Source organism: Misgurnus anguillicaudatus, chromosome 12 (genome assembly GCF_027580225.2).
Source record: "Misgurnus anguillicaudatus chromosome 12, ASM2758022v2, whole genome shotgun sequence".
Classification (NCBI taxonomy): Eukaryota; Metazoa; Chordata; class Actinopteri; order Cypriniformes; family Cobitidae; genus Misgurnus; species Misgurnus anguillicaudatus.
Genome location: NC_073348.2, coordinates 37,336,347 through 37,352,219, shown reverse-complemented (window position 1 = coordinate 37,352,219; position 15,873 = coordinate 37,336,347). Strand labels below are relative to the sequence as shown.

The following is a 15,873-nucleotide window of genomic DNA, read 5'->3' as shown; positions in this document are numbered from 1 at the left end:
CTGAAATCCGCGTCCCCTCCGTCTGGAGTCCAGAATACGGTTAACCGAATAAGTGGTTTCCCCATTAACGATACGAGGCGGAGGGGGAACCGGGGTATGCGGATTAAGACGGGAAGAAATCACCGGTTTAATTTTGGAGACATGAAAGACGGGGTGAACCCTCCTGTACGCAGGAGGAAGGCTAAGACGCACTGTTACCGGATTAATGATTTTGGTAACAGAAAACGGGCCAATAAATTTGGGAGCAAGTTTATTCGAGACGGAACGCATCGGAATATTCTGGGTAGAAAGCCACACTCTTTGACCGACGACGTATCGGGGAGGCTTCGACCGGTGGCGATCGGCCTTGGCCTTGGTGCGTGACCTTGCCTGGAGCAGAGCTCTGCGAGCTCTGATCCAGGTGCGGTGGCACCTCTGGACTAGTGCGTTTGCGGAGGGAACCGACACCTCGGATTCAGTACTGACAAAATTAGGTGGTTGGTACCCTAAACTACACTTAAATGGAGACATGCCCGTAGATGACACCGGCAGAGAATTGTGTGCGTACTCCACAATTGAGAGTTGCTGACACCAGGACGAAGGATTCTTGGAAACCAGACATCGCAACACCCTTTCGACGTCCTGATTGGCTCGCTCGGTTTGACCGTTGCTCTGGGGATGAAACCCGGATGAAAGACTAACAGTCGCCCCTAGCAATTTGCAGAACTCTCGCCAAAATTTGGACACAAACTGGGGACCCCTGTCAGAGACCACGTCTGTCGGGAGGCCATGTATTCGGAAGACGTGGTCAATGACAGCTACCGCTGTTTCCTTGGCTGATGGTAATTTGGGCAAGGGAATGAAATGGGTCGCCTTCGAGAACCGGTCCACTACGGTCAAAATCACCGTATTACCCTTAGAGGGTGGGAGGGCGGTAATAAAATCTAGCGAAATGTGGGACCAGGGTCTCGAAGGGACAGACAGCGGTAAAAGTAACCCATCTGGAGGACGATTGGAAGTCTTACCAACGGCACAAACCGAACAAGCCAAGACGAAGTCGTGGACGTCACGAGCCATACCAGGCCACCAAAATCGTTGCTTGACTAGAAACCTAGTTCTACTAACCCCTGGGTGACAAGCAACACTGGAACTATGACCCCACTGGAGAACGTCTGACCGTAACCCTTCCGGCACAAATAAACGGTTCGGTGGGCAGCGAGCCGGGGGCGTTACCCCTTCTAAGGCTGTCAAAACCTTCGATTCGACCTCCCATCTGAGCGCAGAGATAATGATTTTCTCTGGTAAAATAGGCTCGGGAGTAGCAGTACGATCGGAACGCTCAAAAAGACGGGATAAAGCATCGGGTTTGATGTTTTTGGAACCCGGCCGGTAAGAAAGTGTAAAATCGAAACGTCCGAAAAACAATGCCCACCGAGCCTGCCTGGAGTTAAGTCTTTTGGCAGTTCTAATGTATTCGAGATTCTTATGGTCCGTCCATACAATGAAAGGTACACCCGACCCCTCAAGCCAGTGACGCCATTCTTCCAGTGCTAGCTTGACCGCCAACAACTCTCGATTGCCAATGTCATAATTAACTTCCGCAGGAGATAAACGATGGGAAAAATACACGCAAGGATGAACCTTTCCGTCTGAGGATGCGCGCTGGGACAACACTGCTCCTACCCCCACCTCTGACGCGTCGACCTCCACTATGAATTGACGTGAACGATCAGGGGTTACAAGAATGGGAGCTGAAACAAAGCAGCTTTTCAGTTTGGCAAACGCAGCCTCAGCTGCGTCTGACCACCTGAACGTCAAACCAGGGGAAGTCAAAGCGGTCAGAGGTGCGGCTAGTTGGCTGAAATTGCGAATGAAACGCCGGTAAAAATTGGCGAACCCCAGAAATCTCTGCAGGGCCTTGCGAGACTCTGGGGATGGCCAATCTACCACAGCCTTAACTTTCTCAGGATCCATGCGAACACCCTCAGTCGAAATGATGTGTCCTAAAAAAGAAACAGACTGTGCATGAAAAACGCATTTTTCCGCCTTGACAAAAAGCCCATTCTCTAACAACCGCAGAAGCACTCGTCGTACGTGTTGCAAATGTTCCTGGAGAGACGAAGAAAAAATCAATATGTCATCCAGGTAAACATATATGAACTGGTCTACCATGTCTCGCAACACGTCATTAACGAGTGCTTGGAAGACTGCCGGCGAGTTCGTGAGACCGAAAGGCATCACGCAGTACTCAAAATGGCCACGAGGGGTGTTAAACGCAGTCTTCCATTCATCCCCCTTCCTGATGCGAACCAAATGATATGCATTACGTAAGTCCAATTTAGTGAAAACGGACGCTCCCTGCAACCTCTCGAAAGCTGAAGACATCAACGGCAAAGGATAAGTATTCTTTACCGTGATGTTGTTCAACCCTCGGTAGTCAATACAAGGTCGCAAGGATCCGTCCTTTTTCCCCACAAAAAAGAACCCCGCCCCCGCTGGAGAAAAGGAAGGACGAATGAACCCCGTTGCCAGAGAATCAGAAATATATTTCTCCATGGCCTCCATCTCCGGAACAGACAGAGAGTATAACTTGCCCTTAGGCGGAAACGTACCTGGCAATAAGTCTATCGCACAGTCATAGGGACGATGAGGAGGAAGAGAATCAGCCCGCGACTTACTGAACACCTCCTTCAGGTCATGGTACTCCGTGGGCACGGTAGACAAATCCACTGCTTTCCCCTGAAACACAGACTCAGACACAGAAACACAAGCAGAGACAAGACAGGACTTATGATATTCCTCGCTCCAGCTGGTAACAGAACCCAGTTTCCAGTCAATTCTTGGGTTATGGGAATGAAGCCACGGATGACCAAGAACTATGGGAGAGAGAGCAGTGTCAGTAATAAAAAATGAAATAGTCTCTGTGTGGTTTCCGGAAGTGATGAGTGTGATAGGTGCTGTGGTGTACTTGATAGTGGGTAACTGATGTCCATTGAGGGCGAAGGGCGCAATCTGGTGGGTGAGTGCAGTGAAAGGTAACTTGAGCTTACGTGCTAGTGAGCTGTCGCTGAAGTTGCCCTCCGCCCCCGAATCCCGACGTGCGTGCCCCGAGTGTGACATAGTGGACCACCGTAGTCTCACCGGAAGGAGAGTGGATGTAGTAGAGGTCTTCTGTGCGGAGATCCTGCCCGATAGTAGCCTCTGTTTTACTATCGGGCTTGGTCTTTTACCGGGCACCTCTGACATTGGTGACCCGACTCACCACAGTATAGGCAAAGACCCAAGGATCTCCGCCGATTCCTCTCCTTCCAGGGTAACCGAGCTCGACCCACCTGCATGGGTTCCGGATCTGAGAGACCACCGGCGGAAACTTCGATGGGAGGATCCGTGGACTCCGCTTGACGTAGGGGCAGAACTTGAGTCTTCCTTCTGGCAACGGTAGACAGGCGTGCGTCAACCCGGATCGCCAAGTCCACCAGACCGTTGAGCGACTTCGGTAATTCCGCCGTGATGATCTCTCGATGGATCCGATCCGCCAACCCATGCAGGAAATGGTCCCACTGCGCTTCCTCGTTCCACCTGCACTCCGCCGCCAGGGTACGGAACTCGATGGCATAGTCCGAGACCGACCGCTCCCCCTGCTGGAGATCCGTGAGGAGCCGGGCGGCCTCCCTCCCGGCGACGGAGCGATCGAAAACCCTCTTCATTTCTTCGGAAAGCGAGGCGAACGAGGAACAACAGCTGTCGTGGTTTTCCCATACCGCCGTCCCCCAGAGGGCAGCCTTGCCCGAGAGCAGTGAGAGCGTGAACGCCACTTTGGTCTCCTCGAGCGAGAATGTCCGGGGCTGTTGGGCGAAATGTAGAGAACAATGAGAGAGAAAAGTACGACAGTAGTTGGGCTCACCGGCATATTTCTCCGGGATCGGCAGTCTCGGTTCCTGGATGAAACTACCCCCTGGAGGTGAAGATGGTGCGGGCGGCATGGGTGGCGCAGTGGGAGGCGTGATGTTCGGAGATCGCTGAGAGAGCTCGGAAACCTTCGCCACCATTGCCTGGACGGCCTTCCGCATGTCCTCGATGGTTTGATCCTGATGATCCATACGAACCAGAGATCGCTGGAGAAACTCTTCCAACCCGGAGATCGGCTGGCCACCTGCTGCTTCCATGTTGGCCAGATTCTTCTGTAATAACTTGTAAAGACAGAAGCAAACGCAGGTGTAAAAATGAAACAATGTTTATTAAATATAAACAAAGAGAGAGTATTCAAAGTCAAATGCGGAAGTAATCCAGTCCGGTGTTGTGGTTGGCAATGGTGACGATGACTACGGTGGAAGTTGGTGTTTTGAGTGCGACGTTGGTGGAGTGGTGAGCAGTGGTGAAATCCAGGCTGACACGGAACATCCACACGAAGACGACGACGACAATACACATCCAACTGAAACACGTAATCCAAAGCACAGGGAACAACCAAACAACACGGAGACTGAGCAAACAATAGAATCTGGCAGGGAACAGAAAGTCAGGTGAGCTTTTATGGAGATGATGTAATGATGAACAGCTGGAGCGAGACAATCAACACACAGGTGAAAGGGATCGCTCTAACGAGCACATGGCAGGGTAAGTGAACAACACACACACACAAACATGACACGGAGGAAAACAATGGATTTTCCTACCGTGACATGTACATAATACGACAGGAACTAGATTTTCCCTTAAAAAATGTTGAGGTATCTCATGTGTCTGTGCCTTCGTAATAACAGTTTATTAGTTGCTGCATGTGGTTTCAAAGTGGTCGAAAGCATTCATTGTTCACTATGTGAGTTTTTTGTCAAATTGAACTGTATTGTTTGAAGCTGTCAGTGCGTTCTGACATTGTATGTGATCAAACCGGTCTCTTTCTCAAACAAACTATCTTTACTAAATAACTAGAAAATTACTGTTAAGACTGAAAGAAATTACTATCAGATATCATTTGACATTTTTACAATTTGCACATATACACTGCAAAAAATGATTTACAAGAAAATTCTTAGTATTTGTGTCTTGTTTTCAGTAAAAATATCTAAAAATTCTCAAATTAAAATGCTTTTTCTTGATGAGCAAAATGACCCAAGAAAATAAGTGATTTTGTGCATAAAACAAACAAAAAAAATCTGCCAATGGGGTAAGCAATTTTTCTTGAATTTTTCTTGAATTTAGTTTTTAAGAAAAATTTTCAAGATTTTTTTGCTTACCCCATTGGCAGATTTTTTTGCTTGTTTTATGCACAAAATCACTTAAATTTGATTTTTTGGTCTAAAAACTAGATTTATTTTCTTGGGTCATTTTGCTCATCAAGAAAAGCATCTTAATTTAATTTAAGCATCAAATTTTTTGATATTTTTACTGAAAACAAGACAAAAATACTTAGAATTTTTTTCTTGAAAATCATTTAGTGCAGTGTAGGATTTAATTTGCACTACAAAAAATGACTTTCTTACTTAGTATTTTTGTCTTGTTTTCAGCAAAAATATCAATTTTTTTTTAAATTAAGATGTATTTTCTTGATAAGCAAAATGACCTTGGAAAATAAGTCTAGTTTTTAGACAAAAAATATAAAATTTAAGCGAATTTGTGCTTAAAACAAGCAAAAAATAAATAAATCTGCTAATAGAATAAGAAAAAAATTCTTGAAATAAGTGTTTATGAAAAAAGTAAACTTATTTAAAGAAAATTTTTCTTATTCCATTGGGAGATTTTTTTGCTTGTTTTAAGCACTAATTTACTTAAAGTTGATATTTTTGATCGAAAAACTAGACTTATTTTCCTTGGTCATTTTGCTTATCAAGAAAATACATCTTAATTTAAGAATTTTTATATATTTGTACTGAAAACAAGACAAAAATCCTAAATCAGAAAGTCATTTTTTGCAGTGTGGGGATATCATGGGTAAAGAAGGATACATCTTGGCATGGCTGGATGTTACACAAACATTGGCTCTGGACAAGAGTTTCAAAGAAAGTTACCCCAACCGAAATTACCCAATTCACTTTTTACCCAAACCCGACATGCATAAATATTTTTTTTAAAGAAAGACCTGACCCAAAACAAACCAGAAAAAAAATTTGACCCGAACCAGTGGCATTTTTTGGCCCTGAATGTAAACGGCACCGACGTGTGTGCAGTCTCGCACGCACCAGTCAGACTGAAAGATACCCTGTTGGCCTCGCATCCAATTTGGCACAATGCTTCATTTATTTTCCCTTGTTATTTGACGACAACACCAAGGTAACCGCTAAAATGTGCATTTTAAAATTGATTGACAGTTCTGTCTCAAAGAAAATGAACCTACCGCCAGGCACACAATGTCGCAAGTGCTTTTGGCAAACAGAGGGGGGTTGGAAAAGGACTCGATGCACACACACAAGATAGTTTAAGTCTACTCGGGTCTGTTCATAAAATAAACATTCATTTTAAATTACCTGACCGGTGTCCATGAAATTTCCTGACCGGTGGAAATTTTTAGACCCGAACCCTTTCGGGTCAGACCCCGGGTTTTCGGTTCAAATTGAACCCGTGAAGACCTCTAGCTTTGATGTTTTCCTAAAACTGTCCGGAAATTTGGACACAACCGCAGCACAGCCATCTCAGGATCTAGCGGAGACCTCTGATGTGTGAAGCCCCACTGACTTCATTAACCTACTTGTCCTGGCACAACTAAGGATGCTAAATTTACAGTTTGCATGTTTTAGAAATGAAATACTGGATGCATCGAATGGCTTCATGCTTTCCCAAGCCAATTTTAAACTCAAAAACACATACTGTATTAGGTCAGGGGCTGTGTGTTCACCTCTGTTGGGGTCCTGCAGTAACACCACAAATTCAGAGTGACAGCTGACCAACCCCCTTTCGGTTCCTCACACCAATTTGCTTGCTTCACTGCTTGTGCTGTGGCCCCATGAAGAAAATTCAACCAATCAGGACGCGGGTTTCATCTCAACTGACGGAGGTGGTTGGATGCACATGACGGGTATGAAAGCCAGCGGTCACCCCCCACTCCGAACCTGCCAAAATAAAAAACAATACATACTGTATTCTTACTGTACGCTATGCATGATTTTACACAGACATTCAATCTGTTCAATGTTCCTGATGTTATTCTTTTAAAAAAGGTTAGCCATTTATAACAAATAACATTTACAGAGAGAAGCTTAATAAAACAGCTTAAAGCTACATTACCAAAAACCATTTAGTTCCTTAGTGCAAGATGGAAATTTGTACTGTTTAACTTTCCTGGAGCTAATAAATAGTTTCACTATTTTCCCCCTTCATTTATGACAGACAGCAATCTAGACATTTATTCAGACCTACAGTATTAGGTTTTTGTCATGTTAGGTCTTTGTACTCTTGGCATCACTCTGTGAGAGGATCAGCACAATCTAACATCATGACAAAAGATCCTAAAATCCCACTTTTGCTCTCTTCAACCATCCGTTCAGATCTCATGAGATGACCTTGGATTTAGACCGTTCCAGTAATTCATGTTGTTGCCCTCCAGTGCTTTTCTACTGTGGTAAACCCAAAGGTGCTATTAATCTCTGCTAGATACCTGGGAAAATGAGACCTAAATTCCTCCGTGCAAATCCGCAAGTTTTGCTCGGATGACCCCACGGCTTGCTGTCTGTAACAAGTCTCCTGAGTTCCTTTCCAGCAGAATAAAAATCAAACCTGAAGCTCAGTAAGACTTTACCATAGAGGTGTTTTTTTAACGCAGAAAACTGATACAGGACAATCACGATGCGATTGAAGAACCATTTTTGGCTGAATGGTTCCATAAAGAACCTTTACCATTAAGAAGTTTTATTATTTGTAGTGGAGATAGTTTTTTTTTTAAATGTCAAATATAATATAAATATATAATATAATATAATATAAAAATACAGTTAATTTATTATAGTATTTTAAAATTGCCACTTTGTAGTTGTGAGTAATAATGTGCCATTTTTGTGTCCTTTTAAATGCAAATGAGCTGCTCACTGCACTAAATGGCAGGGCCATGGTTGGATAGTGCAGATTAGGTGGCGGTATTATCCCCTTCTGACATCACAAAGGGAGCCACATTTCAATGACCTATTTTGCAGAGAATGGTGTACCAAAATTAAGTTACTGGGTTGTTCTTAATCACATTTTCTAGGTTGATACAAGCACTGAGGACCCAACTATAGAACTTAAACATGAAAAAAGTCAGATTTTCATGATCTGTCCCTTTTAATGGGTACATATTATGCCCATTTTTACAAGATGGTAATATAAGTCTCAGGTGTGTCCATTTCAGCTCAAAATACCCCACAGATCATTTGGCGCTCTTTTTTGTGCGTGTACCTTTAAATGCAAATGAGCTACAGCTTCTCACTCCATTACCAACAGAAAGTAACTACGTTTCCATTACCCTTTAAATTGTCCAAATTGACATTGCAAATTAAAAATACGGCCAATGCAAACATAAATTTGCGAAAACTCTCATATGTCGCAAAAAAGTTTATACTCTTGCATGGGTGTGTACCTTTAAATGCAAATGAGCTACAGCTTCTCACTCCATTAACAACAGAAAGTAACTGCGTTTCCATTACCCTATCAATTGTGCAAATTGATATTGCGAATTGAAAATACGGCCAATGGAAACACTTCAATTTTGCGAAAACTTGCATGTGTGCCAAAAAAAAGTTTTTACGCTTGCATGTGTGTGTGTACCTTTAAATACAAATGAGCTACAGCTCCTCACTCCATTACTAACAGAAAGTAACTGCGTTTCCATTACCACTTAAATTGCGCAAATTGGCATTGCGAATTAAAAATACGGCCAATGCAAACACATCAATTTTGTGAAAACTCGCATATGTGCCAAAAAAGTTTCTACGCTTGCATGTGTGTGTACCTTTAAATGCAAATGAGCTACAACTCCTCACTCCATTACCAACAGACAGTAACTGCGTTTTCATTACCCTTTAAATTGCGCGAATTGACATTGCAAATTAAAAATATGGCCAGTGCAAACACATCAATTTCACGAAAACTCGCATATGTGGCAAAAACTTTTATACGCTTGCATGTGTGTGTACCTTTAAATGCAAATGAGCTACAGCTTCTCACTCCAATTACCCGCAGAAATAAACTGTGTTTCCATTACCGCTTAAAATGCGTAAATTGACATTGCGAATTAAAAATATGGCCAATGCAAACACATCAAAACTCGCATATGTGGCAAAAAAGTTTATACGCTTGCATGTGTGTGTACCTTTAAATGCAAATGAGCTACAGCTTCTCACTCCATTACCAACAGAAAGTAACTGCGTTTCCATTACTCTTTAAATTGTCCAAATTGGCGTTGCGAATTAAAAATACGGCCAATGCAAACACATCAATTTTGTGAAAACTCGCATATGTGCCAAAAAAGTTTCTACGCTTGCATGTGTGTGTACCTTTAAATGCAAATGAGCTACAACTCCTCACTCCATTACCAACAGACAGTAACTGCGTTTTCATTACCCTTTAAATTGCGCAAATTGACATTGCAAATTAAAAATATGGCCAATGCAAACACATCAATTTCACGAAAACTCGCATATGTGGCAAAAACTTTTATACGCTTGCATGTGTGTGTACCTTTAAATGCAAATGAGCTACAGCTTCTCACTCCATTACCAACAGAAAGAAACTGCGTTTCCATTACCGCTTAAAATGCGCAAATTGACATTGCGAATTAAAAATATGGCCAATGCAAACACATCAAAACTCGCATATGTGGCAAAAAAGTTTATACGCTTGCATGTGTGTGTACCTTTAAATGCAAATGAGCTACAACTCCTCACTCCATTACCAACAGACAGTAACTGCGTTTTCATTACCCTTTAAATTGCGCAAATTGACATTGCAAATTAAAAATATGGCCAATGCAAACACATCAATTTCACGAAAACTCGCATATGTGGCAAAAACTTTTATACGCTTGCATGTGTGTGTACCTTTAAATGCAAATGAGCTACAGCTTCTCACTCCATTACCAACAGAAAGAAACTGCGTTTCCATTACCGCTTAAAATGCGCAAATTGACATTGCGAATTAAAAATATGGCCAATGCAAACACATCAAAACTCGCATATGTGGCAAAAAAGTTTATACGCTTGCATGTGTGTGAACCTTTAAATGCAAATGAGCTACAGCTTCTCACTCCATTACCAACAAAAAGTAACTGCGTTTCCATTACTCTTTAAATTGTCCAAATTGACATTGCAAATTAAAAATATGGCCAATGCAAACCCATAAATTTCGCGAAAACTTGCATATGTGGCAAAAACTTTTATACGCTTGCATTTGTGTGTACCTTTAAATGCCAATGAGCTACAGCTTCTCACTCCATTACCAACAGAAAAAAACTGCGTTTCCATTACCGCTTAAAATGCGTAAATTGACATTGCGAATTAAAAATATGGCCAATGCAAACACATCAAAACTCGCATATGTGGCAAAAAAGTTTATACGCTTGCATGTGTGTGTACCTTTAAATGCAAATGAGCTACAGCTTCTCACTCCATTACCAACAGAAAGTAACTGCGTTTCCATTACCCTTTAAATTGTCCAAATTGACATTGCAAATTAAAAATATGGCCAATGCAAACACATAAATTTCGCGAAAACTCTCATATGTGGCAAAAAAGTTTATACGTTTGCATGTGTGTGTACCTTTAAATGCAAATGAGCTACAGCTCCTCACTCCATTACAAACAGAAAGTAACTGAATTCCCATTACCGCTTATATTGCGCAAATTGACATTGCGAATTAAAAATACAGCTAATGCAAACACATCATTTTCGCCAAAACTCGCATATGTGGCAAACATTTTTATACGCTTGCATGTGTGTGTACCTTTAAATGCAAATGAGCTACAGCTCCTCACTCCATTACCAACAGACAGTAACTGCGTTTCCATTACCCTTTAAATTGCGCAAATTGATATTGCGAATTGAGATGAAAACACTTCAATTTCCCATACTCCCATATTTCACAAAAAATTTGTTATGGGGCATACACACCAAACGCGAGTTTAACGATTTGTGTGAGTAGATTACATACAAAGTTAATGCAAAGACGCGATCAAATGACGCAATGCAAATGACGCGTATTGGGTGGGGCAATTGCCGCGAATTCGCCTCAAACGGGCCTTCGCACAAGTTGAAAATGTTGCTACGCATTTGGTGTAGCATCACGCTCGCATGAGGTGGTTTTTCAGAATTCGGAAAAGGTGTATTTCACAAAACTGCAATGGAAACAGTTTCTTTGCATTTTCAGGTCACCTGATGCAAGTAAGTCACATAATTATTATTTAAAGATGAAGCAGTATGAACTAAAACCTCCCAGAAACACCTCAATATGCTCCCAAGTATATGAGGTTTCTTGTTTCTTTTATGTTTGGATAACACTGCTACATTTCTTTTGATAATAATGTACTATTACCTTGGCATTAATGTTTGGAAATACTCTTACGTCTTACGTAAATAATGCCTAGGTGGATGTGATATTAGTAAACCTACCAACATCAGTCAACGTGATGTTTGGAATGACTTATGGCAAGTGACTAGACACATCATCATTTAATGAAAACGCCGTAATTTCGCAATAGTCTTTTGTAGACATTTAGAAATAACGCTAAAGTTTTGCGCAAATCTGTAATGGAAACCCAGCTAATGAGTGCTTTTAGTTAAAAATATATCTGATTTCTGTGAATACGGCCTGAGACAATAGTATCTTTAACAAACACATTTAGAAAAGCTTTGGGGTAAAATTAACCAGTCACTATGTGGGCGGGGCTTGATTGTGTGATGTCACATTAACTAAATGAAAACATGCTAAAAACAGCATGTCTAATGAGCTGCTTTGGTTTAATGGGGATAAAAAAAAAGTAGGAGAGGGTTGGTTTTTTCATTGTAGGCTGGTTGTGTTCACACACTGCCAACACACATTTATCTTCAAACACCTTGTTATATATAATTTGGCATAATGTGCCCTTTAAGAGTGTATAAAAAGACCTGTTCTGAGCAATATTTCTTCCTCTGGTTATTAGGACTCCATTTAAACCCTTTTTACGTCCAAAGCGTCTGAAGTTTTTGAATTATCCGTAATTTCTCTCTCGAAAATCCAGATCATAAAAAGCAAGTGAGAGCAAGCCTCTCTGCCAATTTTACAAAAAATTTCTGGGACCAAAGTGCTGTGTGAATGGGGTTTTAGTCTTATGAGTCATGAAAGAGCAACAATAGGAAATTTTGTAACTGTAGTAAATGAAATAAGCAGTTACATGTTAAACGATATGATGGAGAAGGTCATGATCAATGTGGCCATTTAAAAGATAATGAAAAATTTTACCTGACCCTTTGGAGCTTTACCAGGATGAATAATTTAATGCTGAATTAAAATGACTTCCTGCCGATGATTTACGTCTGCTTGTCTTTTCTTATATTAATGAGTGCGAGACGAATCCATGCAAAAACGGAGGCAGCTGTACGGATCTGCGTGCAAACTACACCTGTCAATGCCCAGACGAATACATGGGGAGAAACTGTCAGTACAGTAAGTGAGAATAAACTTCATCGCCTCATTTAATTAAAGCCAACCCCTTAAATATTCATTAGCATACACAACAAACTATAACCATATTCTGTACGTGCCAACTTTTGGATGAAAGCCACTGCCTTCAACCATTTAAAAAGGTTAATATGACATTGGCTGAGTAGTGCACAGCATTTTGTCATGCCCATACACCTAAAAAAAGATGTTTTGGGCCAAAAATATATTTTAAATATATGCTAAATACATTTTGTAAAAGGTAAAGCTTAATTAAATATATTTTTATATTTAAAAATATATTTAGTTTTAACCTTCATATATTGACATATATTTCAAAATGTATTTTAGGGGCAACAAATACATTTCTAATTTTACAACACATACGGCCAAAAATATTTTTTCTGGCCAAAATATAAAATATATAAAGTAAAAAATGTATAAGAATATATTAAATTATAAGTATATTTGTAACATATAAGGTTTTTCTTTCAATGCGACAACATAAATATAAATAATTTTTATTTTTAAAATACATTTAAAAATGGCCAAAGACAATTTTAAAACATATTTGTTTAGCCATTTTTTTGGAATATATTGAAATATATTTATGTATATATATATATATATATATAATTTTTTTTTTTTTTGCCGTATGGGACACGTTTAGTTGGAAAACAGATTCTGTTTTGCTTATTTTTCTCCATACTACACATTTCCTATTCGTATACGTGCAATATAACTCCTCATAAATTGATGCACAAGCTACAATTCAATAGAGAATACGAAGATTCAGAAAAGATGCTCGCATCTGTGTCTTACATCTATGAACGTACAATTGAATAAGTTGAAGATTGCCATCATGCACTCTCAGTTACACGGCTCTCAGAGGAGCTTATATCAAGTTACACCCCTCGATAAGCTTTGATTTGCGATCATGTTGTCTAAACAACCGAATAAGAGCTCCCTGTGAACCAGTCTCCAGCTCCTCTTCATATCTCCCCAGATGATACGATCGATAGGTGGGGATGGTTCGAGCTGTGTTAATGTTGTCCCCTGAGTTTCGGCGAGCATGCGCCACCTCTCCAGATAGAAAAAGCTGTGACTGCAGGGACACCAGGGAAGATATTTCAGTTTTAGAGAGTGAAGTCTGCATATCTCGGTGTGACAGCGAGAACACATTACTCATCGATGAATGCATGATATGGGATGCAGAGGTGTCAACCTGACAGATGTTTTTGAGGACATTTTGATGAAAAGCTATGTTGATATTCGGCCTGTGTTGCAGACCTGCGAATACGAGACCGACAAGTTCAACTGTCCACACAAGCTCAACCAATGTTGAGGATTGTTAAGTCATAAGGAATATTGTTTCTGTGTCCAAGCCTTCACTCAATTTAATAGTGGATATTGTTTAAACAGCTTTAATTGAGCACTATTTATTCATATCACGCATTTAAGTGAAAATTTTATAAACTCACAGTGCTGTCTCCAGGCTCATGGAATCAGCAATATATTATTAATTCATAAAAAATCCATGTCCATGAGTCCATGTCTGGTAAGAAAAAAATAGAATCAGGGTTTTGGTAGTTTTGCATTATGATATGAGCTTATATTAACGCGTTTTTTGAGAATGGTTGTACCAGGAAGCGGACGTCAGACTTAACGGATTGCTCTTTCTTGGCTCAGGAGGCTCTCACTAAAATTTCTTAAAATGAAAAAAAAAATGTTAGAGAAACGCTTTCGGACACACTTCAAAGGCAGCATGTTTGAACTACAATACAAATTTTTCGCTAGAAATGCAATTTAAAGGTGTAAAAAGTGAAAATATACATTTATTTACATTTATTAATTTGTGCTCCAGTCGCAATTTTATTTGTTTGAGCTCGACCAATCACATTCCCAATGCACGCACACACATAGAATTGTGGGATAAGATCTCAGGAGTCAGGAAGTAAACCTAACATTGGATTCGGATACCTTTGAATGCCTGATACCTTCCTGCCTTGGAATGCTGCCGCAGAAGGCAGCAATTTATGGGGCATACACACCAAACGCGAGTTCAACGATTTGCGCGAGTAGATTACATACAAAGTCAATGCCAAGACGCAATCAGCCGCGTCCTTGCGCGGGGCGATGCGAATGACACGAATTGGGCAGTGCGATTGCCGTGAAAACATGTGCTATTCACCTCAAATGCGCCTTTGCGCAAGTTGAAAATATTTAACTCAAGCAAAAAAATTCGCATGACACAAAGTTAAATCACGCAAGTAATGTAGAGCAAGCAATGCGATGCTACGCATTTGGTGTGTGCGTAGCGAGTTTTCGGACACAGCCATTATATTCGTAGACGCCTCATGACAATGGAAGGAAGCGACATCACGTCGTCCATCTTTTTTTACAGTCTATGGGTTGAACGTAATCCAGCGTCGCCGCCATATTGGTCAGGTCTCCTCACTCTATGCCATAGATATGTACACTAGATGTTGCCTTGGGGTTCTAAGCATGCGTCAAAACCGTCGCCATCTTGAAACAGGGGTCTTGTCATAGGAAGTAGTTAGGTAACGCTGCTATCTCTCCCTGTACTTCGAATTCATGGACGATGGCGGGCTTTTGTTCTGCGTATGGATGTTAGGCCTACTAGCACTATGCATTATAGTTAGAAAAGGTAGATTTTCATAATATCAAAACTTAAATTTTTTTCTGCACTTAATGCTAAATACATGTCTGACCGTTGGAGAGAACCCCCCCCCAAAACCTTGAAAACCGCATTCATGATGATTTATGGTGATTTTATTTCCGTTACACCATTGCCTACAATGACGATGATGAAGGGCTCCTCCGTTTCAAGATGGCGGCTCTATTTGACGAATATGTTCCAATGAACTGCTGTAGCCAAGGCGACATCTAGTGTACATATCTATGAATCTATGCTAGCACCAGAGTCAACGGAGAGCGAGCAACTATGGTTTTTTAACTCAGCAACTTTGTAACGTCCCGCCTCTTTACCCATTTTTGGATATCCGCGAGTGATGCGCGGCCAAGATGGCGACGGCAGGCAATACCTACTATTGGCTTAAAGGGACAGTAAGTAGCGTTTTAAGTGAAAGGTTGGTTGTTTTTAGGCACATGACCTGCAATCGCTTGCGGCTTCCAGCACTCTGTCTGTAAAAAAACGCCAGAAAAAATCGGCGAACAAAGCAGCCACATATCGTCATTTGCGATACACATAAAACTCGCAAAAATCGGCCGGATATATCGGTCTATCACTAGTCTATGGTTATAACAAAGTTTTA

At 41.1% G+C, this 15,873-nt stretch overlaps 1 protein-coding gene and 1 long non-coding RNA gene across 2 annotated transcripts in view; one reads left to right on the top strand and one right to left on the bottom strand.

The window, feature by feature from the left end:
• Positions 1–15,873, top strand: part of edil3b (EGF-like repeats and discoidin I-like domains 3b) — a 35,377-nt gene that overhangs the window by 5,888 nt on the left and 13,616 nt on the right. The window contains exon 5 of the mRNA XM_073874523.1: positions 12,470–12,583. Within this exon, the coding sequence (XP_073730624.1) occupies positions 12,470–12,583 (114 nt within the window). The remainder of the gene's footprint in view (positions 1–12,469; positions 12,584–15,873) is intronic.
• LOC129446543 (uncharacterized) overlaps positions 6,198–15,873 on the bottom strand; it is a 60,830-nt gene continuing 51,154 nt past the window's right edge. Inside the window, exon 9 of the long non-coding RNA XR_012372648.1 lies at positions 6,198–7,025. This is a non-coding gene — a long non-coding RNA (uncharacterized lncRNA). The remainder of the gene's footprint in view (positions 7,026–15,873) is intronic.